Source organism: Charadrius vociferus, unplaced genomic scaffold (genome assembly GCF_000708025.1).
Source record: "Charadrius vociferus isolate BGI_N301 unplaced genomic scaffold, ASM70802v2 scaffold340, whole genome shotgun sequence".
NCBI lineage: Eukaryota > Metazoa > Chordata > Aves > Charadriiformes > Charadriidae > Charadrius > Charadrius vociferus.
Genome location: NW_009646631.1, coordinates 1460361 through 1479642, shown reverse-complemented (window position 1 = coordinate 1479642; position 19282 = coordinate 1460361). Strand labels below are relative to the sequence as shown.

Here is a 19282-nt window from a genome sequence, read left to right as displayed (position 1 = left end):
TTGTAAAATGTTTGGTCATTTTACTGTTTTACTCATTCTTTACTCTTAACAAGAAAAAATGGAGTATTCTCATATTTAGAGATAATCAGGCTAAATCCTGCCCTATTATCCAAACTCTCCTTCTAACCTTTAGAGAAACTCTGTTCAGATTTTCTGCTGGCCCTTCCTCTTTGCTGAAACTTGGTATAGCTGAGAAACATACTGACGACACTTCTGGTGGTTCATTCTAATGGAGAAAGCATCCAAGCAAAATAACATTCAGAAATTCCAAACAGTTACTTAACAATTAGAGCAGTAACACACCAGCTCTTCAAATATCACGACTAGCTTCAAACAACAAGTAATAAAGCACAGCAGAGAGGGGTGAGGGAATAGATCTGGAAAGATGTTTCCTGCTTATTAAAAAGAAGAAAAAAATATGACAAATCCAGGCCTTTAAATTAGGAATTCCTAACTTGGGTAATGTTGCTGGTGGCTAGTATAGATGAGAACGAAAAGCAATGCAAAATTATCAGTCATATGGAAAGCATGCCAACCGCAGCCCCAGTGGCCAGCAAGAAGTCTGGGGCATCTAAGAGATTTTTATCATCTTGCCAGGGTTAGCAACAAAGAGCAGGTATCCAAGAAACCACTTTTGCAAGGCAAGGTTTCTTCTTCCTTTCCCAGCATGTCCCCAGATCAAAACATCACATTTGCAATAACCATGAATACAGAAAAAGTTGCTTTGGGTTTGAAGTCTCATAAGCCTTTGTGCTCGGCCCCTGAATGATATCCTCAGCAAGTCTAGCTGGCACTTGGCACATGGCTGTCCCTCGGTTTCGGGCCACCAACCTCCAGCAAAACCAGTTTCCATGTACCCCTGTCTCCCATCCCCTAAAAGGGGTACTAGGGATACACATGCTTCTCTCATGATTAGATACACGTTTGGTAAGTACCCACACAACATGACCACATCCATTTGCTCTAACAGCTGATGAACTGCATTATGAGGGGAAAATCATGCCTCAGGAACATCATCAAACGTGATGCTGCAATGCATGTGTATTTTGTTCATGTATTTTGATAACAAAAGTCTAGTTTTCATCAGTTCCTGGCTATCCTCTGAACACTTCTACCCTGCTGGGGGTCACCAAAGCACTCTATTCTGTGAGGCTGTGAAGGAGCAACACTGACCTGCATGTCTTGATACTGGCCACCGAGACTTTCTTATAGTTCTGAGAGATGTTCACATTACAATGGCAGGTTTCTGTTCCTTAAGAGTGCTGTAAATAAAACTACCTAATTATGTTTTCAGATTTACTTAATGTTATGCTCATTCCTAGTTTTATGTCTAACGGGAAAGAAGCTATTCACAGACAAAGCTGAACAAAGCTGACACAGCTACTCCCCGCTCCTGGGAACTACATCTACCTTAATCAGAGACAACAAGTGCTGCAGGACTGCATGATGCTGGTGTTGCACAGGATCAATGAAGATGAGTGGTTTTGGTCTCTGGTCTGTTTTGATTAATGAACTCAGTGGATGAATTTATTACAGTAGGTGAGCATGTGTGTCCTCGAGTCTAATCTTTTAACTCCTACTTTTGTTCTCTTTCCATGATCCCTCTCATTATCTGGTCTAATTATAGCGTTCACAGGGGAACTTATGATTTAGTTTAGCATTCAAACATGTGCCTTTTCCTCAGTGAACTTCGTACTTCAGATGAGTCAAACCCTGTAGTTCCAGGAAGTTCCTACCTAACAAGGAGAATTTAACATGAACAGGCACCAAAAGCTTGTGATCTTTCAGTGCAACTGAGAACACTAACAAAGGGCTCCTGAAACGTGGCTCAAAATCCAGATAGGCAAGCACCCATCAGTATTACGGTATGTTAAAAGCGGAAAACACAAAGCATTTTCCGAACTGTTCATCCCTACTCCACCTGCACAGCAAGGGGATTGCTGACACAGTGCCCAGATACGAAAACTGCAAATGAAAGTCCTCAGGTTTCTGCTATTGCTTCGGAAAAATAAACAATGCACAACCCAACCTGACAGCTTCACTGAACAAAATATACAAGAACTGTTATTTCGAGGCATATGTCTCCACAGGGAAGAAACTAAAAATTGAAATAGCTTTTTTTTTTTTCCCAAGTATTAAAAATGGAAAATAGATGTCTTTCCACATACCCAGACAGTGGTTTTAAACCTGGTTTTATGTAACATCAGCCTCTCTGGCAGATCTGTCTGTAGACATATTCCCTATTAATTAGCAATTTAGTGGCCATCTGTGAAAAAGGATAAGCAAATATGTTTTGATTCATTTAAAATGAAGCTGAGGAGTTAATTGCTTTTACTTCCAGTAGTAACACTCATACTTCACTCTAGATATACACATACACTCAATAAATCAAGTGAGGCAAAACCATGCAGGTCAGTTCATTGACAGATGTGAAGACAGCTTGCTTTACAAAACTATCATTTACCATATGTTCAGGAAAAACAGCTACATACTAATATGAACTGCATTTCTTATCAGAAGCATCAAGCCTCCACAGAAGAGAAATCCTTAAGAGCAGCCACTGAATACTTCATCTCTATTTTAAAATAATCTGTTCTTCCCAAACAGATGCGCTTTATTTGAGGTCAAGAATCAAGAGCATTTTTCACCTACCCACATCCCCCTTTGGTGCAGCTGATCACGGGACATACATCTCTAGGGCTACATGTTGAGTATGCTGCAGTCCCTCACAAATATAATTCGGGGTTGCACCTACTCATGTCAAAATAACCAACAGTAAAACAGTTTCTCCCTGAAAACTGCAGCCACAATGAGGTCAGTAAGACAGTGCGTGCATACATTGCATTTCAGAGCACAAGAACACCTCCCTGCAGAAGGCGGCCCCGAGGCAGAAACCAGGGCTGCTGAGACCAAGCCATGCTTTCTCAGGCTCAATACTCCCATGCAGCTGATTCTCCGTAGTCATCCCTTTCTGGTGTCTATGGACTGCTAACATGACTTGCCCATCCTTCCTTCAATAAGTTCATATACCTTAAACTTTTTACTAGGCCAACAATTGCACTCAACTCAGCCAAAATTCCCACTGGCCCAGGATGGCTTCACTAACAGCTCTAAATTTTTAATTATAAGTTACCTGAATTTATTATTTACCATAATGAAACATTGAATAAAAAGGAAAATGGAAGTGGTCTTACCTATTTTTTTAAACAGCTACCTGACATTACAGCAAAGTACTATTACTGGCGGTCAATGGGTCTACAAAGAGTTAATGTAATACACATGTATTTCTGCCACAGGATCAGCTTTATAGAGGGAGTAAGCAGTGAGCAGAAGGGGACATATCAGTGGCTGAGCAGCAGAGAAAACCAAATTTTATCTTACGGAAGATGGAACATAATTACAAAGTATTAATTCCATCATTCTGTGCATAAGCATACGAAACACATGAAAGTGTTATAAACTAGTTATAAACCGCTTAAACTTTCAAATACCTGTAATATTCTGAGCCCTTCTGATACAAACATCCTCTTAGGATGTCACCACAGTCCTGTGCTGACTCTAGCACAAGCCTTTCAGTCAGTTTGCCAGTGGAGAAGACAGCAATACACAATCTTAAAATCACTTGTTTACACAGTAACTCCTCTCCTGAAACAAAAAAGCTCAACAGAAAACACTCCGAGACCAAAGAAAAAAAGTATTGCTGCTATTCACAACTTTTGTCCCCAGAAACTACTCAAGATACTCAGCCAAGTAAACCAAAACAAAAGCAAAAACTAAACTTGTTAGAAACAAGGACCAGAAAGCCTGCAAAACTGCACGCCACCTGGCAATGCTCCTCAGGACAGCACACACCATGTCCAGCCTCCCCCAGAGATACAAGAATTTTTCAAAATCAAATACATTCTATTAAAAATAATTCTAGGCTATTAAACATGAAGAAAAAAACCCACACTCTCTTTTTCTTCTTTTAAACATTGTAGTACATGTGCGTTCTCTCTGTGTGTATGTATACATATACGCTATGTCTGTATTTAGGTATGCGTAAAAATACATAAATTTTCTATGTATAAAAGTTCACTGAGTAGGAAGAGTTCACACTTCCAAAAGTAAATTCTTCCTTCCCCTCCACTTGATGCCAACACCTGTGCTCCAGGAAAGCAGTCCTTGAATGCCCCTTTCAAACCATGGCTGCATAGCTCATGGACCAAACCGAAGCCAAGACCAGTGACACCAGAAATCAAAGGCAGGGTACAAAGGCAGTGCTATGACTCTAAGCTGGACCCAGGAACGAGCAAGCATCACCCTGTTGTAGTTTCCCGGTCAGCCACCAGTGGGAGGCAAGTGCTTACCGTGTACTAAAGTGGTGACCTGCACCCTAACTTTCTGTAGGGTAGTTACACATGCAGCTCACGCGAGGAAGGTGGGGGTCACAGCCATTTTCACACATGTTGACCACCATCTCCATTTCAAGAAAATTCAGTTCCTTTTACAAATAAAGAGAAGATCCAAATTTCGAAGGTGATCTTGCTAATAAAATTGTGACCATGGGCTTAGCTGGCCACAGTATTGTTTAACAAGCCACTTTTTTTTTTTTTTGACACAGTGATAATCTATTCAAAAAAGAGCAGAGAATAAAATGCACAAAGAGAAGGAAGTGTTTTCATTTGCTTTCCGCTCATCTAAATCTGTCCCCATCAGGCTAATGGAAGTTTTACTGTTTATTCACAGGAGGTTAATTGGCCCAAGGGGATAAAAATCACCCTCCTATTAAAAATTTCCAGCCTATTTAAAGTAAAATTTTTCTGGAATAACTTTGAAATATTAATGCTGGCTCTTACAAATTTGTTCCCAAATACTCCCTTTTTTTTTTTTTTAATGACACTATAGTGTCATTTTGGAATCTCAAACCCAATCTTGTTAACATATTGTCTCACTCAACTAAACAAAAATGATAACATCCTCAAAGAAAAAGTGACAGTGTTGTTTCCATTTCATACAGAAAAGGCTGTGAAATTACTTGAGTTATTTCACCGGACTATTTAAATACACAGGTATGTATTTTTGCCCAGACTATACCTAGCCACTTCAAAACCAAGATAAATTCATATAGTTCTTAAAGACTTACCCTCTAGCAGGGAAGAAGTTAATGGAGTGACATATTTGAGGTTGGAGTCAGCAAATCCCACCTATCTTCAAATGGAGTTTTAGATAGTCAAACAATTAGGCGCTCTCTGCATCCTTCACGGAAAGAAAATGGCATTCCCTGTGCTACTGAAAGATAGCAGTAGCTTTTGAGAATGCATCACTAGACAGGTGCTAAAATAAATGCAGTCTTAATGTCAAAGTACAAATGAGAAATCATATACCCTTTCCTTTTAGTAGTTGGCAGTAACACATTAGCAGAACTGATTTGAAATTGCTTATTTCTGATGCTTTGGACATCCACCGCCCCTATCCATCCCATGCGCAAATCTATGTGATCTGACATCTGCAAAATGAGGACCATAACAGGAACATGTACCCACCAACTGTGATATAAGCGAGTAGCTCAGCTCATTACAAACATGTTACTTGGCCAGGGACAAATACGATTTTTTCTGAGTGATGCACAAAAGCTTTACCCAGGAAACTTCTTTTCCCTCCCCCACAGCTATCCCATGTACATTTGCTATGTACCTTTCAGGTTCCCACCAGATCAGACAAAATTCGTCTAAAATATCCCTAGCTCAAGCGCCAATCAATGTTTGAGAGCTTAATTCTACAGGCTAAATAGTGTTATTTTAACATAAAATTTTATGGTGGAAGAATGTCTATCAACAATTAAGCTCTAAATAGCTGCAAAGTAAACAAATCAGTTTTGTTCCTCCCATCCTGAGGAATGACCAACAGCTCAAAACTTGAGCACGTTAAAAGTAATCAAGACCCTACAAGAACCAGAGAGGTAAACTCAAAGATTGGATTACTTAGTTGCCATTCCTGCAAACACATTTTTGAATAGTCCTAATGTTTTCCAAGTAGTTGTTCACAGGATAAAGGTACTCAGATACACAGACAGTTGTAGGGTTAGAAATGTAAAGTTCTAGAAGTCCAAATACAAACAAAATTGTTTCCCTCAAATGTGATTGCATTTGTGAGTTTTTAAATTGCCAGAACACTATTTTTTACAACTTGCTGAAATTAAAGTTCATTTTAGAATTCAGAGCAGATATCTATCAACATTCATCTTGCATAAATCCATTTCTTTCCACCACATTTTCATATGCAGAGTTTGAAGCAGGCAGAACTCAAAAATATCGCCATGTACATTCTTGATTTTATGAAGGTTATGTTAACTCAGTATTCATAGTATTAAACAATAAAACTGAATAACACTAGCTATTCTTATCTAGCTAGTATCATGAGCATAACCAAATGAACAATAAGCCAAAGGTCAGGATATTTCCTATTAAACAGGTAACTTCAGCACAAATATGTTTGGAAGCCTGTTTTGTACTACACTGCTACATTGTCTAATGCACCTTCTTACAAGGAAACTGCATAATTCTCTCCAAGTTTTATATACATTTCCTTTACGTTGCGCGGGTGTTTTATTAGGATGATGGGACTCGTAGCAGTGGAAAAAGCTAGAAGAACAAAATTAAGAGTTTTTATAGCTAAAATATCCCATTCCCCAGGAGATCAAGAAAGCTTGTCTTTATACTTCTTCTCACTAACCTTCAGCCTGCTTAACACTATACACGTAATCTCAGTACGTGATTTCAGTGTCACTGTATAATGACACATCAGAATCAAAGCTTCACGTTTCTATCATAATAGGCACTGTGCTACTAATTGAGTTTCACTATATATTTGGTTTTAATTTTCTGCTTAGCAAGGACTGACTTTTTTCTCCTCTAGATGTAATATTACCATACAGAAACTTCTTTCTCCATATAATGATATGTTCTTCCATGTACAAAGTAGATTTTTTTTCCTTATTTTGTTTCAAATTTCACCATTATTTAGAAAAACATGACCTAGTTTAAGGGTGGCGACTGCATGGTTCTTAACTACAAGTAGCTCTCAAGGCACTTTGAGTACAGATCCTGCATTGAAGTGACACAACATGGCCAAAAGCTGGACAGCTTGGCAATATGAATCCCTTGCGACAAATAAATGTGAGCCAGAGGTGTGCAAGGCCAGTATCATTCCAGTTGCTTTAGGACCTGACTGTATGCTCAGCCCACAGCAGAGTTTGTGGCCTCTAGAGAGCTACTGTTCTCTCTCCCTTATGGTTCTCTTGGACCTCCTCCCACTCACCAACCCACGTGTCCAATATATACAACTCTCAGACATACAAAGATTTTGCCACATACCGAATGGAGGCACAAAGTTTGTCTGTGCCCACTCTGATGTATTAATTTTTAATACTTCAGGCTTTACACATTTTACAGCTTACTTACAAAAGAATACTGAAAGGACATTGACAGAATATTGCTTCCAAAATGACTGAATTTTTGCTAGTCGCAGCAATACTCCCACTTGTGATTTTAAAACTAACCAGTAAGAAAGTGTATAATAACTATATTGCCACCAAAAATATTTTAAGCTGCATAATAATATTTGAAATGATTCCAGATGTTCTTATGATATCAGTATTCATGACACACAGCTATTTGGCATTGTGTGTGCGAGAGCAGAATCTCTAATACTTACAGCCAATCATCATCATAGCAACAGCAAAGATCTTCTCCCCATCTGTAGTCGGAGCGATGTTCCCAAATCCAACACTAGTGAGGCTGGTCATCGTAAAATACAACGAGGATATGTAGACCGAATCTTTGCTTGGTCCGCCTTCCCATTTTCCAAAGCCGGATGTGTTAAAGCGGTAAGGTGTTCCTATTGACATCCCCAGCTGATAGAGCCAGCTTTCAGTTCGGATCGTGTTTGTATCCTCATCGATAACTTCATAGTCTCCTATGCTGTACCAAATGCAGGCCAACCAGTGTGCTGCAAGACCAAACACGCACACCAGCAGAACCAAGACTGCTGCTCCGTATTCAATGTAGTGGTCCAACTTCCGAGCTACACGACCCAGACGAAGTAGTCTGACCACTTTAAGTGAACTGAAGAGGCTACTGATGCCCTAGAAGGATAAAGCACAGTGACCATTAGAAGTTAATATTAAAGCAACAATATTCATAACTGCAGTTTCCACAGACATGAGGCAATCCATCACAACTAGATGGATGACACCTGAAAAGAGAGACTGTGAAACATGAAAAGGGATGGATAGATGCACTCTTGTCTTCATCCACTAACATTTTGTGAGTTGCTCTCCGAACTCCCCTCTCAGATTATTTGAATAGGTCTGCAAGCATGGTTGTAAAGGCTTCACGTGACAGGCTGTTTATTGCACATCCAGTTGTGCATGTTCCCTGAGCATCCTGATGATACGTTAGGCTGACTGAAAAGTGGAAGTCACTGACCACTAAACTATACAAATCTAATGTTGAGAGGAGCATAACCAGACACCTACTGGATTCACTCCAGCATCTGGAGTCACGAACCTCTTATGGCTATTCCTAATTTCCTTATGATCCTGGGCAACACATGTCCTCTCATGTCTCAGATACAACACAGTTGACAGTATTTCGCTTAGACATACCAGGAAGATAAATAAGGAAGGCCAAAAAATACCGAAAGTACCTGGTGATTTGTAATTTTTCAGTGTAACAGTGCATTTCCTATGACTTTATTTTCATATAAGGATTCACACACTGATAATCAGCCCTCTGAAATTTCTTACATGGACTACACAAGGCTTAACTATTTCAAATATTTTGCTGTCTACTCCCTCCATCATTGTATTTTTATGACAGCTTTGCTATCAAAGTAGTATTTCTGTGCTGATACCAATATGGCTCCCATAAAACAGAATTAAGCCAGCATGTAGGATTTTGTGTTGTTAACTTTTAGACAGATTTCCAACTCCATGCACAAGAAGTTAAATAAAAAAAAAAAATCAAAGCCATTTGGGGCACTGGAAGATCTGAATAGCTTTTCACAAAAATATTTTCTTATTTTTCTACTCCCTCTTATCAAGACTGTTTCATACATAGAAGTCCGATTAAAATTTAAACAGACTGGTTTAATGAGTATTTCTGGAAATGCATAATTGCATACTTCTGGTCACCAGCTTTTACTGGAAGTTTGTTTATTCCTGCATAAATACAACTGCTTCAGTATCTTAGGCTGGTTCAATGCACTAGAAGAGATGTTTTATTAAATAATTACATAAAGCATATTGACTCATGTTCCCTGGGACTGCAGCAATGTATTTCTCCTTTATTTCATGAATTTGTCATGATTACATTGACTCATTTTCAGAGACAGATGTAATTTGTTACCTGGGAACACACTATCAATTTCTATTAAGTATTTGGACAAGATCTAACACAACCAGTAGAAGGGGAGTAAAGGGAAAGAACAAAAAGAGGAAAAAAGCAGGCTTCCTTTAAATCAGAGGTATTTGCAGAGATCTAGAAGAGACCAAGTGGTCTGTTCTTTTCATGATTACCTATGTCAAAATTTTCAAGTCACTGGTGAAATAATTCCTTCACAAAGTAAAAGTTAATTTCAATTTCCCATTCATCCCATACCCAGCTTTGTTTTTTAAACAATGGAGCAAAGCCTTGATGCCAGTTCAGAGAATACAATACAGAAGGCATAAGGCCTTCATTTCCAGGGGAGGGAAAGCAGGTACTTCTGAATACTCGGTATGGAGAGGAAAAGCAAAGGGGAAAACACAAAAAACAATAACATGATAAGTATATATTAGAACTGGATATGGAAGTCCCTGAGTGACAAGCACATATAGTCTCTACATTCTAAATATCCACATTCTGACATTACAACACAGTCTTCTGTCCTTTTTCCTCATGACTAATGCCCATTTCTCCCTTCCCTCTTTACAAACTTGAACAGCAAAACAGTAATGTTTTACGTTTGGAGAAGTCTCCAGTAATGGCCTGGTTTTAGCTTTAGTCTCAAAGCCAAGCTTTTTAATCACACAGTGCTTATAAGTTTCAGGCAAGGGCAAGATATTTTTCCAACCCAACATTCTAAATACCAGCTTTATTTTTGGTCAAAAATAGTGGTGCAAAACTTGTTCTTAAAATTAATACTCGCCACTAAGATTTAAAAAAAATATGGTTTTTTCCAGTGAGAGTCCTACCAAAGAAAAAATTAATAATGATCCAAGAAGGACTTAAAAGTTTGGAATTTGGTTAATTCTTAATTGCAAAAAAAAAAAAAAAAAAAAAAAGTCAAGGATCAGAAACTTGAGGACAAAAAATAACCATCACAGAAAGGGAGCTTAAGAAATTGGATATGAAAAATGGGAATGCAAAATAAAATATTTGAAATTAGATTTAAAACATTTAAGGCAAATTACTTTGCTTCCAGAGTACTCTTATCCTAATTTCCCTTGTGAAATTTCCACAAGCAATTTTTGTAAAAACATTTAAAATGTGACAGAACTGCATCATTTGGGAAAAAGTTATTCGACCAAATTGTGACCAGAGGTAGAGAGAATTAGGGGGTTTGTACAAAAAGAACTTGGTTATTTACAAAAAATAAATACTTGGTTTGGTTGCATTGAAAGGATGCATTTAATGTTCAAATTAGCCACAATATTTCACCTCACTGCACTGCCAATAAGATTCTAAAAGTTCAGAAAAAGAAAAAAAAACATTTATTTTGATCACAGCATTAACAGTATTGTCTATTTGATTTCCTCAGAGGAAAGGATTTGTCTGTTCTAAATGGATCAATATCAAGAGGAAGAAATGCCCAGGGAAATAATTATTCATATAACTCTCAAAAATTTCGAAGTGACAGAATTTCAAATGGGTGTAAACAATGGAAACTTAATAGACTGTTTCAGAGATGATACAGTGGAAAAAAAATCAGATTATTTTCCAATACATTAAAACAGTACTTTTTGTCACTAAATTTAGCAAGTAATATTTTAATACTCACACAAATAGATCTGCTGGATTCAAAATTGACATTTTTAGATTACCACTTTCCAAAATAGAACTGTACTTTTAGATTACTGTTCATTTTAATGCTCTTATCAGTGCAGATTATTTTTATGCTTTTATCATACAGATGGCTCCAAGATGTCACGCAAAAGAGCCTGAACTCAATTTACTCCTCTTGATGCCTGTCCCACCCTCTCAGCCCTGCTACTCCTTACAAAGGCAAATTAAGAGACACCCAGAGCTCCTTCTGCTCAAAGGACATAGATGAAGCTCAGTTCGTAAAAAGCTAGCAATTGCACTGCAGGTCCCAAACCAACACCCCCAGATGCTCTCCTCTAAAGGATCACCATAAGGAACTTCCATGTGGCAGGCAGGGAAAGGACAAGTAATAACCCACAAAGTCCCACCTGGGCCCGATTCATGCAGACACAGTTCCATCTATTAGTACTCTATCCAACAGATCCCATCCCCTGGGGGTATGCAGAAGCTAAGGAGACTGTTATATGTTCAGGATAGAAAAATAGTACATTTTTACTATACTTCGTTCCAGAGACAACTTGTGTGCAGCACTTACTTAAATATGCAGCACTTAGTCAAATATGGCAGAAAATGCTGAATTTCACACTTACATTTCAAATTGTTCGAAGAACCTGAATGACACTAAATGAAGATTCTACTGCTGATACCTGCATATTGTTGTTTACAAATATTCAATAGGCTGGCAGGTTTACTTTCATTGCCAGTGATGTCTGATGCACGAAAATGGAAGAATCTGTAGTGACTCCTCTCCAAACCAAAGGGGAAGCTCAAAGCACTGCAAGCCAGAAGAAATAGCTCTGTATTCGCTGATTAAGCAAACCTGAATGTCAAAAGCCCTTAAACTAATAAATACAACCACTCCCCCTTCCTCTCCTCCTATGCAATCTTTGCAGACTGGAACTGCACCCCAAACACAACAGAAAAACTATCAGCCTCAGGCCTGGAGGAAAGCAGGACCCACATTTTACATTCAAAGAGAATGTCTCGGAAGTTTATGCATGAAACACTGTCAAAACTACATTTCCACATATAATTTGTCATTAATTAGTCTTACTCACTAGATACTGTGCAGATTTACACAGATTTTCTTTTGTATCTCCTTGTTTTCTGCAAGACATGATCTACTGTCAGGGTCCCCCTCGTCTCACACTGATATCTTAGCCATGTAAGCAATCTTCTCTCCAAACTCAGGAGCCAGGATATCCATGGTTTGGCTCTAGCTTTTCATCTGACAACGTAAGATTTGTACCATTACTTTCATATCCATAAAAAGAGATAGAGAAGAGATGCTGTGAAGAAGTACTTGGTGAAGTGTTTTGAAAACCGAAGGGCTGTAGCAAAATAATTACTAGTTACTTGTGTCATTATGGTCCCCAAGAACAGTAACAGCGGACACTGAAGTGTTAGATGCTGTACAAATAAAAAACAATTGCTGCTGTTCATTTGCCTGCAAAATTGAATTCAACTCAAGTCATTGAATAATAACATTTCACCTAGAAAAAAAACAAAATATAAATTGTTTTTAAAAAAGCAATAAAAAATAACTACAGAAAAAAAAGAAATAATTAATTTTCCCTTCTAAACAAGATGTAGGATGAACAACTTTAGAAAAGAACTAGAACGCAACTTTCACCCCACCTCCTACAGCTATAGTAGCGCTAGTACTTTAGTAATAGATTCAATCTGCATGACAGTATTCACTTTTTAGGCCATTATTTACTTTCCACATGTAGAGAAATAAAATGCACTGAACCCAAGCATTAAGATTTTTTCTAGGCTCAAAGGAAGTATAATTTACTTCCTACCTGCTGTCTATTTTAAAAAAAGAGAAATATTCAGTATTGACACAAATCTGTTTTAAATTTTCCAGCACTTTCTTCTCACATGTAACTGCTAAAGTTCTGGCTTCATCTCAATTAAAGGGAGATGCGGCAGACTAAAAGCTAGCCATTAAAAGAATTAGAATGAACAGAACAAAAAAATAAATTAATTATTTATCCAAAAAAGGGAGGCAAAAAACTGAATTTATCACTACCATAAGCGAGGTAAGAGCCACAGAAAGCACTGCCTTCTTTCTTGACATTTGATTCTGAAGTCAGCTATGCCGCAGCTTGGCTCTGCCTATCTGCAGTAAGATGGCAGCCCTGTCAGGTCATTATTAGGACTTCTCATTTCTGTTATTTGCCTCTTCTGATTTTCTTAATTAGGTCTGAGAACATGACCTTTCCTACAGATTGCCATATTTAGCAGCCAACAGATGAGATAACATTATGCACACAGGTCAAAATCAATATCTAAACCCTCTGGTTACTGCTGTGGTTTTCAGCAGTGAAGAAAGATTTCTAGACTTACAAAGCTTATTTTAGTCAGGCATCTGTGAGCTTGGTTAGAATCAAGGGAGAAACAGCAATAATTCATATATAAGAGCACAAGGTGTGAGGAGAGATGGAAAAGGCTGATTTTTCATTTATAAAAATATGTCCATGCTTGCCTTATACAAACACACGTACACTCAGAAAACCAACAAATCCAGGAAACAAACTTTTTTTTACTTTGAGAGGCAGAACAAGAGTAAAGATAACACGTAAGTAACCTAAACAAATCCAACTTTCCACAGTATCAGATAAAAATTTTACCCCTGACAGACAGCAACCTGCTTCCCGATCCTTCTGATTCAAAGCAGCCATCAGTTCGAGAAGCTTTTTACTTATCTTGAAGAGGCAAAACACCCAAATAAGATTTAGTGTTACTGGCATCTTTCCAATTCTAATCCAATCCCTAATATGAAATAGACTAGAAAGCAACCATTTAGCTACTCAAATAAATACCCTTTGCTGTCTCATCTGACTTTCTGCCTCAGATCGATACAAGTATGCTGAATGGGGGGAAAAGAACAGAGTAACTGATCCCTGTCTCTGAAACATGCTTCCATTTATATGCAGTGTAAGTATCACTTTAACAGGAGCTTTTTGAAATAATTCAGAATCTAATATATTCAATTAGCAATCCTTCTTGGACAAAGGCTATCACCATACATTATCACTGAAACTGTAATTCAGCATTTTAATTCTTTTAGCCTTATACAGATTGAACAACTTATTTAGACTTCTCTCTTTAACAGTATGATAAATCTTGTCATGCTTTTCAAAGCTACAAAGAAGTAGCCCTGAAACCCAATAACACCCTTACTCATCTGTGACTTAGCAAAAAGGCTAATCTGAACATTAGTAGTGCAGAAGAGAAGCTAATTGGCATTTTAACAGCCACAGCAGAACCTACGGAGTAGGTGTTGGGCAGGGACACAGCAGCACATCCTTCTCTGAGATTCTCTTTTGGGAGGGGCTATCCATCAGCAGCCAGCGTAGATGTCTCTGAGCCACTGAGGTGTATGAGCCTGGGGGGACCAGGGAAGCAAGCAGAACTTTAAGTAAGCACCTTAACCAGGCTTGGAGCAACCCCTAAATGGGTTAAGTGGTAGAAGAGCTCTGCAGCGCCTATATATGACACCAAAACAATTCGGAAAGCAGAGGACTTAGAGGGAAAAGGCAGCCTACCCCTTGAGAGGGTAGCATAAAAGAGGCACTTCATTAGTAGCATGGAGGTTGGGTTTTTTAAGGAGGGAAGTTACAGAAACTTGTATTTGATTGAAAAAATGAGAAGGGGGAAAAAAAGCGTAGACAACAAAGAGACACTCTGAACCAAATCCTCAAGAGACTGCGAACAGTAAGTTCTTCTTTGCCTCCCTGGTTTATATCCTGGCAGTCTACGTTACCCCAAGAATCTGCTTTACCCCGTTTGCATTTCCCCAAATATTTGTTCCACCTACCTGCCAGTTAAGGAGTCATTCCTGCCTGGCACCGCCCCTTGAGGCCATGCTGCAGTACAGAAGCACCTACAAGAGTCAGATGAGCAGCCCTCCTCCCCATGACCACCTTTCCTTTCTTTTGCGCTCCCCTTCTTCCACAGGTCAAGGCCCCCAACGCCCTCCTTCTAAAGCTCCCAACAACACCTAGGAGCCAACAACACTACCAAGAACCCCCCTAGCCTTGCTCCAGGGCCCTCTGGCAGGTTACAGCCCAGAGTACACACTTCCCTTGGGTTTTGCCCTATTTCTCAGGGGGAGGTCACAAGGGGACACCCAACCAAGTAAATCTCCGCCACAGCCCCCAAACCAAGGCCCATGCTCCAGCTCTCCCACGTCCCCCCTGGGTACAGTAACCCAATTGTTTGATTTGTCCCCAGGAGCACTGGTAAGGAGTCACCCAGTCCAAGGGTCTCACTAATCCCTTCTCATCTACTCTCATCACATCCAAGAACCACAATTTACTGACATTTCCTCTATGCCTGGATCATACTCTGTGATACTCAGCTGCTTTGTTATAAGCATTACATAGAAAGTGGGTTATGACTACTTTAATTACAATTAGCCACAGAAAAATATTCATTCATTACCAGATTTATCAATAGACTCAGATGCCAAACACAGTATTGCCTAATTGGACAGATCCAAATAACAGAGGTGAACTACACACTATTTCAAACAGATTGCATATTACAGAGCTGTTTACAGTTTTAAAGAGTTTCAAAATTATATTTTCCAGTTTGCAAAATTCATCTAACCCAAAATCTTTCTTTATGGACCCCTGTTTATTCCATAAAACTATAAATATGATCGTTTATTCCCTTGCCCCTTATTGCAAGCAAATGGTAAAACAAGTCTAGGGAAGTTGCACACTTTTCAGTGTAGCTACTTCAGTAATTCCTAGATAGCTAATTTGTATTAGCATGAGAGATTATTCCACTAATAAGGCTTAAATTAATCTATTGCAAAAGTACTGCCTCAGAGAGTTGCCAACAATCTGACCAGCAACACATTCATTTTTTCCTCTCTCACAACTCACTGTTTACTTTCCAGCTACACCATGCTCACTTAGCACTAAATAGCTTAATTTACTTCTACTACTTCTGTATTGCGTTTTTTCTGGGACTCTGTCATCATAAATCTTGTCCTTTCAAAGCTGTGTATCTTCTTTGTCTATGTGCTAGCTTCTCTCGTATTCATCCACTTAAGTGAACACTAGATCATTTATATTGAATACATCTTTCCTGATGATCTTTTACTATGCATTTATTTCTCTTCTACCTCAACTAATAAGAGTGATATATGGTTCACAATTTGGCATCAGCCAACAATTGATCATAGTGTTCCATTCAAATACAGATAGCAATTACTACTACAAACTCCCTATTTCAGAGATTTATATGGTGGTGACACGACTGGATTCCACTCCTACCATGAGATTTCACAACAGTGTCACATGTAATAAGTCAAATTTTTTCCAATATAAATTATATCTTATGGTATTATGGCTGAAAACCACAGTATAAAGTTGCTCCAGCTGACACTGCAAAAAATACTCTTCAACTTGCCTTTGGAATTCAAAGTCTTAAATTGCATTGTTCTTGGCAAAAATTGTGGAATTTTCTTTAAGCCTGTTTTTTATTAAATCTACTGATTGATGTCTGAACAGAAAAAGATAACATTATCCCCCAAAGTAGGTGTTATTTTCTTAAGTAAGGAATAATGCTAATTACTGTAAAGATTACTGACAAACGTTATTGTGATAATTCAAGTTCAAAAGAGACTAATACCACATGTTTTAAGGGCTGTGTAAATTTTAGAGCAGTATTTTCTTTTCTTACTCAAACTATACTACAGCATGATGTATTGTCTTAACAGAAAGTCTCAGGCTAGCATTAAGTTGATTCATCAATCAGTGGGATATTTTCTTTTCTTGACGTTCTATGGCAGGTCAAGAATGTAATTCATATTTAACTGCACAATTAGCTTCCCAAATAGAAAAGCCAGGAGAAACATTTATAACTTTGCTTTCATTTCTGTAACAATGGAAACTTCTCTACAGCTATTCATTCCTTCATTTGTTGAATTCTGTTCATGTGTGAATATGAGATACTGTACTGTCTCTTTGAGCACACACTTGAGATCAGAAACTTCATCCATTCTCATATTTAATTCTATGGACTTGAACAAAGACATTAATGTTTTTTCCTTCCTCTTCCATCTGTAGAATGTGGCTATTCATACTTAAGTGCCTCTTGTATTAATTGTAGTTATTAATAGTTGTATTGATTAATAGTTAATGAAGTCAAAGTATTTTTGTGGACAAAAATATTCTCAACAGTGCAGAGAGGAAACTGGAATTTCAATTATATTAAAAAATGTGAACTGAAAATATACTAATGTTCCAAACTGCAACAAACCCAAAGAATTTTGAAATTGCCTGAAAAAAACAGTAGTCACACTTAATTTTGTTTCAAGAAAATATTTTCCATTATATCTTACAATGGAATAATGAAGTAAATTGCAAAACAAGGTTACTTCAAAATAGAAAAAAAATTCAATATCAGATTTTTTTAAAATTAGTGTCTGCTTGTCAAAAATATTGATCAGCTCTATTTTCATATGTTATAATTAATCTTATATTGGTGGATAACTTTAAAGATGACAAAAAGCATTTCACTATTAATCTATCAAGAGCTAAGAGACAGGACAGTCTCAAAGTTACCGAGAGCCGAAAGAGCCTCAACACCGTATATACACAGCTTTTTACTTCTTCAGCTCCAGGTCCCGTGTCCCCTGCAAATCCAGTCATTGTCTCCATCACAGTAATTATGGCATTCTTAAAAACAAATTGACTTGTCAAGTTAGTTCCTCCATGACATCCTCAGTGATGTTTTCTTTTAACAAAGAATGACAGCAGGCAGAAAAAACAGTGAGCTTCCACCTGCTCCAGTCCCCCTTCACTATAGGGACTGCAAAATCTAGGATTCTATTTCCTCCTGTTTAAAATCATATATGGAAAACACCAAAACAGGAAAATAGCAATTCATATTCTTCATCTCATTTTATCACCACTGTTGACACTAGGCATCATTTAATCTCTGACTTTTTTTTTTTTTTTTTTTTTTTTAAGTATTCACATTAGGACTTAAAAAAAATAATTCCTGCAGCTGCCATGGCCACCTACTAACTCCAGTCTCATGGCTCCAGGGGAATTCCCTTTAGCAAAATCAAAGCGACACACAGCTAGCAATGCAGTTTGTCTACTTATAACTTCAGGAGCACAGCCTCGCAGCTGACTTAATCCAACAGTGAAGTGATACAGTGTGTAATCCAGGGTAAGAGCCAGGTAAAATTTAAACCTGCAAGTTTTAAAGAAAGGGAGTTGACCCTCAAGGGAATGCTCCATGCAACAGAGAAGGTACAAGGGAAAGCCTTTCTACTTTCAAGACTCCTTGAAAGTGGCTTTTTTCCCCCCCCTCTTCTTTAATAAATGGCTATCTTTCTCTTTACAGGCAGTTCATGAAACAATGATCAGCATATACTGTCCTAAATCCCCACCTGATGTGCAGTACGTTATTCTGCTGTCATTGCTGGCAAAGCCCCTCAGGTCCTGTAAAACAGTCTATGAGCCTTTAATAGAAGTACAGCAATTTACACCCGTGGAAACTCTGCTTTAAAGACCCTACAATGATTTATACCGGCTAAACGTCTGAACCCACCAGGGAAATAGAGATGAACACTCTTGAAAGGATAGCATCAAGAAAAATGGTTTTTTCCTTGGGAATGATAGCTAGAATAACTAAAACTAACACTATTATACTGATTAAGGAGGCTGTTGAAGAGACATAGGAAAACTGAAGTACCAATCAGCTTCCCATTGTTACAAGGCAACACTGAGATGGAGAATGTGGAGAAATTCAAACTCACACATCAAGAATTTCTCTGCAGAATTGCTACCATGAGTCTGAAAGCGCTTGTGGTCAGCTCAAGGGCTGTCACAGCCACTAGTATGGACATTTTCCTCGGGGATGTTCTGTAGGTCAAATCACCAGTCTACAGTTACCAAAAGTTCCTCCAGCAAAATCATCAGCAAGTTGCTACTATCTGCAGCAGGTGAGAAAAGATTCCTTCCTTTTTTTTTTTGTTTCTTTCTTGCCAGGTATTTTTATTTATTTTTTTATTTTTTTTTCTAAATGTCAGGAACTGGCATAGGGCCACTCCTTCCATTGCTCTATCAGTGCCACGGCAAAGTAATACATGAAAAAGCCCTGCAGAGTACTCTGCAGCCTGGGTGCTTTTTATGACAAACAAATATTTAAGGACAGGTCTCGCAAGGCTTTCTTGCTTGATC

The 19282-nt window shown here is 38.2% G+C and overlaps 1 protein-coding gene across 1 annotated transcript in view; it reads right to left on the bottom strand.

The window, feature by feature from the left end:
- Nucleotides 1-19282, bottom strand: part of KCNH1 (potassium voltage-gated channel, subfamily H (eag-related), member 1) — a 170898-nt gene that overhangs the window by 121887 nt on the left and 29729 nt on the right. The window contains exon 6 of the mRNA XM_009888373.1: nucleotides 7696-8125. Coding sequence (XP_009886675.1) covers nucleotides 7696-8125 — 430 coding nt within the window. The remainder of the gene's footprint in view (nucleotides 1-7695; nucleotides 8126-19282) is intronic.